This window comes from Symphodus melops (assembly GCF_947650265.1).
Source record: "Symphodus melops genome assembly, chromosome: 1".
NCBI lineage: Eukaryota > Metazoa > Chordata > Actinopteri > Labriformes > Labridae > Symphodus > Symphodus melops.
The window spans coordinates 56,146,877-56,156,876 of NC_136691.1; the positions used below are offsets into that span (position 1 = coordinate 56,146,877).

Sequence of the window (10,000 nt, forward strand, 5' to 3'; positions counted from 1 at the left end):
GAAAATTTGATTTTTTAAAAATGTTTTAGAGCCGGATCGATTTATGACTTATCAGCTAATTTATTAGAGATACGACTCGATTTATTCACCAGTCGTTTCATTGTGTTACACCAGCAGAGGGCGCTGTTTATATCACAACATGCACGTTCAGTCGAGCGGCCATCTTGCCGTCATTAAAAATCTTTTTTCAAGAGTTTGAAAAGTGAATCACAATAAATGTGTCAATAATAAATTTGAAGTTTACAGTCATGTGACCTGCAGGTGAAGCAGAGAGGGGAACCTGAAAGAAGTCTGTTTATGAAAGCTAAACGAGCCTCAACATCAGGATGTGAACGCACACTGTGCACGTGGTGTCGTGCACTCTGCAGCCACAGGGGGGCGCTGGCGTGCTGCCTGCGTTCACTCTTCTTCTGTCGTTTTTGCAGGCAAGCAGCTGTTTGCGATGTAATCGTTGTCACAGATCAGAGCTGGACAGTTGGTTTCAACATCACGGTTCCCCTGAAGGGGAGACGAGTTGACCGCGCACGCCGGCCTGCAGCTCGTCTGGTGAGCACGCACGCCGCTCGTGTTCGCCACGAGTTCCCGAAGCGAGCGTTTAACAAGCGTCTCTCCGTGATGGGACGTCTCAAACTCTCGTCTGCTCTCTTCTTCTTCTTCAGGAAAGCAGCTGTTAGCAGGACGAGCTACGTCGGCCTCGTGGTTCTCCTCGGATATAAAAACGTCCTGGTCCGGGTCCTGGTCCGGGTCCGGGTCCGGGTCAGTATAGGCGCAGCTCACAGTGTAGACAGGATGATAGGAGGTGTGGAGAGACGCCAGCAGAGGCTCTGTGAACACTGGAGCGTCAGAGACGTACTCGGGGTCCATTTTGATGAAGAGCTGGCTGATGGACATCAGGGGGGCGTCGTCATGAAGCCCCTCCTCCGCTGACGGCTCGCGGTTTGGAGTGACGGCGATGAAACTCTTCTGTCCGAGTACATCCGTCACCAGGAAGTCGTCTATGTGCAGGATGTTTCTCTCTGCATGTTTCTGTCAAACACAACGACGGACAGGATGAAAATAAAACGTAAACGCTAAAGCCTCTGATACCGGCGTCAGTACGAATCCTGATTTCAGGACCCCCACGGGCCCACTTAGGGGACCGAACGCTGCAGGGCTACGGCAGGTAAGAAAGCCGAGAGCTTGCGTCGAGGCTTGGAGCCGCCTGCTGAGATTCTCGGGGAACTACGGCGTGATTAGCAGAACAAACTTTAGCGCCCTCTGCAGGCTCATCCTGGGACTACGATATGGCATCATGTAACATTTGCATCGGGTAACAGTCACGTCTTATGCATTCAGTATGCCAATCGCTGAACCTGATTGGACGGGTGAGCTCTGCTGCGTGTTGCATCATATCCTGTCTTAATAAGATCTAAATCTACGTTTGACCTGGAGGAAAAAAAAAAAAAAGCTCAGGTCACCTGGAGGTTCGGGTCCATCAGCCACTGGCCTGTTGAGCTGCCACGAGGACTTGAGATGGGCGGGAAGAAGTACGTCTTGTACCTGGACAGGAAACAGGTTTTAAAAAGGCAGAAAGATGCAGTACCCGTTTTAAACACTAGGGGGCAGAGTCCTCCTTTAAGTCGTTTGGTTCAAACACCAAAACTTCTCATTTTGCACTCATGACTTTGTGTGTGTGTGTGTGTGTGTGTGTGTGTGTGTGTGTGTGTGTGTGTGTGTGTGTGTGTGTGTGTGTGTGTGTGTGTGTGTGTGTGTGTGTGTGTGTGTGTGTGTGTGTGTGTGTGTGTGTGTGTGTGTGTGTGTGTGGACTCACACAGTCCTGGTCAGGATGTAGATGATGAGCACAGTAACGGCGAGCAGCATCAGAGGAGTCGCCGTGGCAACCACGGGGACTTTATCTGAACGAGAAAAACAAAACATAACAAATGATCGGAGCGATTTCATTGGACGACTGGGTGAAACTTTTTTTTAACTCGTGAGAATCTGTAAAGGCACCGAAGTCTGTCGTCACGGTGCTGGTGCTTCTGGGGGCGCCGTCGGCCAATAGGAGAAGAGAGTAGTCTGTGTTGGGTTGGAGGTTGAGGAAGGAGTGCTGCCGTTGGTCGGGCCACAGAGACACAGCTGCAGAGATTCATGGAGGTTTATTCATCACAAACAGACGATCACACAAACAGCAGAATAACCCGAGTCAACATACTGTGTCCCTCTGACTCCGTCCGCAGCACCGCACTGTATGCATCCACTCTGATTGGTCCAGAGGTCCGTTGCCACTCCCACACAACTGTCACTGTTGTCTTGGTAACGCCCGCTACCCTCAGCTTCACCGCCTCACTCAGAGCTGAAAAAAACAAACTGTGTGCTCAAACAGGCCGTTTGGAGATGTTCCCTTTATGACATCACAAAGGGCAGTAGCCCCTCCCCTTCATGACATCACAAAGGGCAGTAGCCCCTCCCCCAGGTGGGTGACACTCCCACAGCTAGGTGTTTGTTCTGCCCTCTGAGTCTGCCTTCTCACCGTAAACAATAGGACATGGAGCCAGAAAGCAGCGAGTACACCCGAGCCCTTCCAGAGAGGGGGCGTGGTCAGACACAGCTCATTTACATATTTAAAGCTACAGACACAGAAACAGCCTGTTCTGAGCAGGGCTGAAATAGAGGGGTTTATAGACATGATCAAATACAGGATCAGAGTGGATTTACAACAACACACTTCACACACATGTTGAAGAGGAGCTCTGAGACTGAGAGGTGTCATGTGACCTTTAACACACTCTTATTGTTGCATTGTCAGAGAGTTGCGGACTCGACTCGTTCTGCAGTCAGACATGGTTTTGTTTACCTCCCTGCTGCAGACTGGCAGGCAGCGACTGAGGGAGTCCACACTGCTGCTCGTAGACAGGAAACACGGTGATCAGGTACGACTCCTCGGGATCCACATCTGCAAACACACGCACACGTCACTTCATACGCTGTTAAACATCTGGATCAGACCTTTGACAGAGACGAGCCAGAAGAGGGGCTGATTTTACCTGGTAGAAGTGCAGATGTGGAGACGCCGTCCACGGTGGTCCAGCGGCTGGGGGACGGTCGAGTCTCTGAGCGCCACTGAACAGCATAATGACTGACAGACGGGACAGAAGGAGCGGGGTCTGCGGGGGGCTCCCATTGGACCAGAAGGCCTGTAGAAGAACTAGAAGCCCACAGGTGTCTGACTGAAGAGAGCGCTGCAAAAACAAACCAAACAGCAGCGTTATGAAAGACGGACATGAGCAGTATAAACTTAACGCCGTGTTTCACCCTGTTGTTGTTTTTCTGAGAAGGAAACATTTTGTGTTGTAATCAGTTTAATCTGAACATCTGCGGCGTCGCTTCCTTTCCCCTGCAGTAAACACGCAGTCACACCCAGACAGCTTGCTCAACCTCAGAGCTGATAGCATCGCTTAAAGAGGCGTTCATGACACACGACCAGCGTGTCACTCACTCTGCTGTCCGTGTGTGTCCACGCCGAGGCGTGCAGCCGGCCCGTAGCCGGCGCCGTTGAAGGCCGCGACTGCCACGCTGCAGTTCCCAGCCTCGACCAGCAGGAGCGCCGTCGTCTCTGTCACGTTCTGAACGACGGCGTCCCGCAGAGGCTGATTCCTCGCCGGCTCGTAGCTCACCTGGTACCCGAGGACGCGACCGCCGGCTTCATGGAGGTCGAGCTCCTGCAGAGAGACAGGACGGGAATGTTGCCTTGTCCCCTTATCGGTCTCTGTAGCTCGTCGAGACAAATAAAGTTTTGAACCTTCCACATGAGGTGAAGCAGGACAGATCCAGCAGAGTCTCGTCTCTCCACTCGGTAACAAACGTCGGGGGGCCTGGAGGGCGCTGACGGACACAAACAAGAGGACAAAGCATTAAACATGTGTCTGCTTCAGTTTGACACTCACAGGTACCCGTCTTCATGTCATGTCTTCTATCCTTTCTCATTAAAGTGAACTCTCACCTCTCTCCAGTGTGCTGGCAGTGACGTCAGCGCTCCACCCACTCCACATGTCAGACCCCTCTCTGCAGCGCACAGCAGCTCTGTAGACGGTGAGCGGCTCCAGCTCGGTGAGACTGTGAGTCACTGTGGGAGGTTCAGACTCCACATCTGGAGCCTGGAAACAAAAGAGGACAGAACAATGCAGCAGCCAGTATGTCCTCCTTCTAACTTTAGATTCTGCTCCTGAATGCTCTGGATTTGATTGGACCAGAGAAGGTAGGCGGGGCTTTAAAGGCCGTTTTGGACGCCCCTGGGTTTGCCAGATATGAGAGCAGTTATCAGGTGAACAGGTGTTGCAGCGATGGAAGCGGGCAGTGGAACTGCTTCAGATAGAAGTGATTGTACCCGAGCTAAAAAGCCTCTGCATGTTTCTAATAAGCTCCAGCAGCAGAAAGCTGCTCAAACTAGGATCAATGTTGGAGATGAAACATGGAGAGAGGTTAGAACGCAGAAAGCTTTACAGACCCATGCAGAGCTGGCTAAACACTGAAGCTACAGTGTCCACCACATGCAGAGCTGGCTAAACACTGAAGCTACAGTGTCCACCACATGCAGAGCTGGCTAAACACTGAAGCTACAGTGTCCACCACATGCAGAGCTGGCTAAACACTGAAGCTACAGTGTCCACCACATGCAGAGCTGGCTAAACACTGAAGCTACAGTGTCCACCACATGCAGAGCTGGCTAAACACTGAAGCTACAGTGTCCACCACATGCAGAGCTGGCTAAACACTGAAGCTACAGTGTCCACCACATGCAGAGCTGGCTAAACACTGAAGCTACAGTGTCCACCACATGCAGAGCTGGCTAAACACTGAAGCTACAGTGTCCACCACATGCAGAGCTGGCGAAACACTGAAGCTACAGTGTCCACCACATGCAGAGCTGTGTGAGAGGAGGGGGCGGAGCCAGCTCTCTGTGATGATTAGAGTTTAGACTGCAGTACTCATTTTAAACACTAGGGGGCGGAGCTACAGACTGCTCCTTTAAACAGGATGTTTGAGCGGCGCTGACCTCGGTCCATGTGTGCGTGTTGTCGACTTTGTAGCGAAGCTGACAGACGCAGTTTCTGTCGCAACTCCAAGACACAACAACGGAGTCCTCGGTGGAGCTGAGCGCCGTTAAAACAGGCTGGACGGTTCTGCCTGAGGAGAGGAGACAAGGACACAAGGAGACAAGGACACAAGGAGGCAAGAAGACGTATGAACGAAGAACTGAAATGAAGGACTCGAGTAAGGACTCGTAGACTGAGACTGGAATGTCTACCTGCTGTTTTCAGAGTCACAGTGTGAGGTTGGGTCCAGATCTCACTCTCCATCATGTAGTTCTTGATCCTGGCTGTTACATTAAAGGTCATGGCTGACGGGTTGAACAGAGCCCGACATGACACGATTCGCATTTTTCTACGTCAAAAAAAATAAAAAAATAAAAGAAATAAACAAACATGTTTCTTCTTCTTCTTCACGTCAGAATCATCCGGAGGTCGTCTCCCGTGTTTACCTGCTGATGATGACAGAAACCTCAGGCTCCGCGTGGCTGTCCGACTCCTCGCCCCACTCGCACGTCAGCGTGCGGTCCTTCCGATAATAGAAACAGGAAACGTTCAGGGTCTCTGCAGGAAATCAACGACAGGACGAACTTTAGCGTCAGCAAAATCCTGACATCACATCAGCCTGATTTCAGCTTCAGGCTCAAACGTGCCGCAAACTTCTCATACAGTGACCCTGCACCCGCCCCCAACCTTCAGCAGGGTACCAGGGAGCCAGCTGAGGGGGTCCGGGCAGCAGCTCCTTTTAGAGTCTTGGGGGGCCTCATGTAGGGGGCCCCTGACCCCAGCGTGCATCTTCTTCCCCGTTTCTTTATTTTTTCGACATCTTAAAGATGTCGGCCTGTAATTCCTCATTTTACTTTTAACAGACTTTGGTTAGTTTACACAGCAGGGCCATGGAAGTGACCCGCTGTCAGATGGGGCCCATTCGGGAGGTTTCCTACTGTCGATGCAATTAAAAACAAAGTGGAACGTCTCACTGGTCAATAAGAGTGTTGAAGAATTTGAAAACGAAATTGTTTTTCATGCTCAAATAAACAGAATTTCCAGGATTTTTCCGACTGTCGATGCAAAAATGGTATATTTCATGGACACTGCTTTAGGATTGTGAGCACTCAGGGGCCGCCTACTGGTCTGGGGGCCCCAAGCAGTCGCCTGCCCTGCCTGTTGACAAGCAGCAGATTTAAACTGCTCAACATTGACTAAATGTGTGTTTGTTTGAACTCACTCTGGATGGACGCAGGCGGCCGCGGGTCGCAGTCTTTGCAGTCGGTCACACAGGATAGATTGTGCTTTTTACACAGCTTCAGATCGCTGCTCTTCACTGTCACTTCTGTGACACACACACACACACACACACACACACACACACACACACACACACACACACACACACACACACACACACACACACGTGAATCACCCAAATGTAACGTCACGACTTCAAGGTTTTCTTTCAAAAAAACAACGTAAAACATAATATATATATTATATATCAATCAATCAATCAATCAATCAATATGTATATAGCGTCAATTCATAACAGGTGTTATCTCGAGACACTTTACAAAAGCAGGTAAAGGACCTTACTGATATATATATATATATATATATATATATATATATATATATATATATGAGAATATAAAATAGGCAGTCGGGGAAAATCCCACATTTGTAATTCCAGATGTCAGAGGAGGAGCATTTTAAACCCGGGGATTCAAACCAGCATCGTCACCACGTGACCCTACACCTTCACCTGTTTACCTCTGAGCTGCGTGCGCGTGCAACATGTGGCAGCTCGAGCTGATTCACATTTTGATAACATCTGTTTTTCTTGAGATCTCATAAAAATGACCGCTGTCGTCACTGTGAGATAAATACGTTTAAAACAGAGAGCGATAAAACACGTTGATGAACGTCCTCTTTGGGCTTCCGTAGACGAAACTTCAGGTCAGCTTCCAGACGTTTTAATGCAAGAATCAAGTCGTTAAATATTCATGACTCACCGAAAGAAAAGACGCAGAGGAGGCTGGTGGCTGTGCAGAGAGCAGAGAGGGACACACGCTCCATCTTAACCACACAAAGATGCGTTCAGGTGTCCGTCCATCCGGATTCATTCACACAAAGATGCGTTCAGGTGTCCGTCCATCCGGATTCATTCACACAAAGATGCGTTCAGGTGTCCGTCCATGTCTCCCTCTGATGAGCTTCAGACCGTGTGACGCTCGGTGAAGATGTGATGTTCCCCTCTGGTTCAGTCGAAGTGATGAGGAAACCGAAGATAAGCAGCTGAGGTCGCTGTGAGGAGGAAATTGCTTCATGTCAGCCTCACATTCATTTCCTGAAGGTCTACATGAACCCGCCACGCCGCAACAGAAACCCGAGACCACGAACCCACAGACAGGTTTCTCCCCCAAACTGTGACCAGATCCACAATCCTCATGAAACTTTAGTCCACAATTTATCACAATCCAGACATTTGTTTTTTTCAACCAGGCTGTAAACTTCTTTGAAGGGCGTTTTGGACGCCCCTGGGTTTGCCAGATATGAGAGCAGTTATCAGGTGAACAGGTGTTGCAGCGATGGAAGCGGGCAGTGGAACTGCTTCAGATAGAAGTGATTGTACCCGAGCTAAAAAGCCTCTGCATGTTTCTAATAAGCTCCAGCAGCAGAAAGCTGCTCAAACTAGGATCAATGTTGGAGATGAAACATGGAGAGAGGTTAGAACGCAGAAAGCTTTACAGACCCATGCAGAGCTGGCTAAACACTGAAGCTACAGTGTCCACCACATGCAGAGCTGGCTAAACACTGAAGCTACAGTGTCCACCACATGCAGAGCTGGCTAAACACTGAAGCTACAGTGTCCACCACATGCAGAGCTGGCTAAACACTGAAGCTACAGTGTCCACCACATGCAGAGCTGGCTAAACACTGAAGCTACAGCGTCCACCACGTGCAGAGCTGGCTAAACACTGAAGCTACAGTGTCCACCACATGCAGAGCTGGCTAAACACTGAAGCTACAGCGTCCACCACATGCAGAGCTGGCTAAACTCTGAAGCTACAGTGTCCACCACGTGCAGAGCTGGCTAAACACTGAAGCTACAGCGTCCACCACATGCAGAGCTGGCTAAACACTGAAGCTACAGTGTCCACCACATGCAGAGCTGGCTAAACACTGAAGCTACAGTGTCCACCACATGCAGAGCTGGCTAAACACTGAAGCTACAGCGTCCACCACATGCAGAGCTGGCTAAACACTGAAGCTACAGTGTCTCTACATGCAGAGCTGGCTAAACACTGAAGCTACAGTGTCCACCACGTGCAGAGCTGGCTAAACTCTGAAGCTACAGCGTCCACCACATGCAGAGCTGGCTAAACACTGAAGCTACAGTGTCCACCACATGCAGAGCTGGCTAAACACTGAAGCTACAGTGTCCACCACATGCTGACCTGTGTGAGAGGGGGGGGGGGGGGAGTTCTGGATGTATCAGGGTTCATGAAGGACTTTAGATGATGCTTAAATGGGAACCAGTCCAAAGACAAAAAGAGGAACTCTCTCTGCCCAGCCTGAGAAACAAACACGGCGACCTTATCAGCTAAGAGTGAACGCCTTCCTCAAACCTTCTCATGTCGACATAACTGTGTCGACATCGAGCGTTCACCAGCTCTGAACGCTCAGGACACAGAAACACACGACTTCAGAGGGAGATAAAAATGACCCGTCTTTGACCTGACGTGGTGGAAGCTTCAGTGTTTAGCCAGCTGAACTGTAACGAGCTGTTCTGTGTTATTGAAAAAGTTTCATTCAGTGATCTTCTGTCATGACGACAAAACAAAGAAACATTCAACGTTTCCAACATTTATTTTTTATTCTTTTTTACTTTCTTTCTTCAAAAGCAAAATTTCATCTCATCTCTGCGTTTTCTGTTTTTTCTTATAGAAAAAAAAAAAAAAAAAAAAAAAAAAAGAAACAAAACTTTTTGCCTCGTACAAACATTTAAAAATGACGAAACAGCAAATAAACAGAGGAGAGAAACGCTGTACATGATCCGTAAAGAGCGAGGGAGCAGCTCCTCCACCGGGACTCGTGTGTCGCTCTGCTCGCCACGGCGTGCAGCAGCAGCTCGCTAAGCTAACGCACTCTGTGCATCAGCAGAGCGAGGAAGAAGAACTTCCTGTCCAAGTTCAATTTGACCCTTTTAGGCTCCGGTGGCGTTGATGGATGTCCGACAGAAGACGTGGCAGTGGTTTTCGCCCCGGGAACTCTGAGCGTGAGAGTATTTACAAACGGATCAACGTCCAACGCGGTGCGTTCACATGATCCCGTCAACGCACCGGCCGATCCATTCAGATTTCATGAGGACAAAAAGCTGAAGTGTGAGACAGCCGAGGACAGGAAGTGGGAAGCAGCTGGTCGTATGTACAGGAAACCAGTTTGGACGTGCTGACTGTAAAAAAAAAAACAGAAACGGCGTGCAGACCGGAGGGGTGAAGAGTTCCGGGAGCGTGCACGCCGGATCGACTCGGACATGATAAAGGTTCAGAGCGTCATGATTTGGATCTGAGAGATGATGCGTTCAGGGTCAACAGAATAAACAGGAGAGAAAATGAAACCATGTGACTGGCTCGATCGCACACGGCGAGGTCGGAGTCCTCGCCGTGTGCGACTGCTTCGCAGATTCAGAAAGATTTTTTCCCCCCCAGACAACGGAGAGAGAGGATTTCAAACGGGTCACGAGCTCTGCTTTCTTCCTCGCTTCAAGTGCTTTATGACGCCACCGTAAACGCCAACGCCGGCGGCTACAAAGTGACAGTAAATAACTTACGTTTCTGACATCACTCTTGACTCCATTTCCCAGAAGTCCACTCTGCTCTGCAATCATCTTCATTTGTAGCGATGATCTACAGGTGCCAATGTTTTTATCC

At 49.7% G+C, this 10,000-nt stretch overlaps 2 protein-coding genes across 3 annotated transcripts in view; both read right to left on the reverse strand.

Annotated features, from left to right (window-relative positions):
* Nucleotides 1-244: 244 nt before the first annotated feature.
* On the reverse strand, nucleotides 245-7,909 carry LOC306840413 (interleukin-6 receptor subunit beta). 2 transcript variants are annotated; one of them, XM_079369673.1, is made up of 15 exons: nucleotides 7,079-7,909; nucleotides 6,298-6,402; nucleotides 5,522-5,633; nucleotides 5,288-5,424; nucleotides 5,036-5,166; nucleotides 3,983-4,136; nucleotides 3,782-3,864; nucleotides 3,479-3,701; nucleotides 3,027-3,209; nucleotides 2,837-2,935; nucleotides 2,195-2,335; nucleotides 1,993-2,118; nucleotides 1,811-1,895; nucleotides 1,458-1,539; nucleotides 245-1,026 (listed from the first exon to the last, which is right to left on the reverse strand). In XM_079369673.1, exons 1-15 carry the CDS (start codon nucleotides 7,140-7,142, stop codon nucleotides 400-402), a joined length of 2,352 nt encoding a protein of 783 aa, XP_079225799.1. In that variant the 5' UTR covers nucleotides 7,143-7,909; the 3' UTR covers nucleotides 245-399. The 2 variants fall into 2 exon arrangements, with proteins under 2 accessions (XP_079225799.1, XP_079225798.1); XM_079369672.1 differs by having other exon boundaries at nucleotides 3,027-3,221.
* Nucleotides 7,910-8,917: 1,008 nt separating this feature from the next.
* hira (histone cell cycle regulator a) overlaps nucleotides 8,918-10,000 on the reverse strand; it is a 9,820-nt gene continuing 8,737 nt past the window's right edge. The window contains exon 24 of the mRNA XM_079342664.1: nucleotides 8,918-10,000. This exon is cut by the window's right edge and continues 596 nt beyond it. The gene's annotated coding sequence lies outside the window, so the exon portion shown is untranslated.

What these genes read in the sequence shown, in the direction of transcription:
- LOC306840413 (XM_079369672.1), bottom strand. Translation starts at nt 7,142, where the DNA reads ATGGAGCGTGTGTCCCTCTCTGCTCTCTGCACAGCCACCAGCCTCCTC. An exon ending in GGACACACACGGACAGCAGA is followed by an intron (nt 3,222 to 3,478) that starts GTGAGTGACACG and finishes TTGTTTTTGCAG; the next exon opens with CGCTCTCTTCAGTCAGACAC. An exon ending in TGCCAGTCTGCAGCAGGGAG is followed by an intron (nt 2,336 to 2,836) that starts GTAAACAAAACC and finishes TGTTTTTTTCAG; the next exon opens with CTCTGAGTGAGGCGGTGAAG.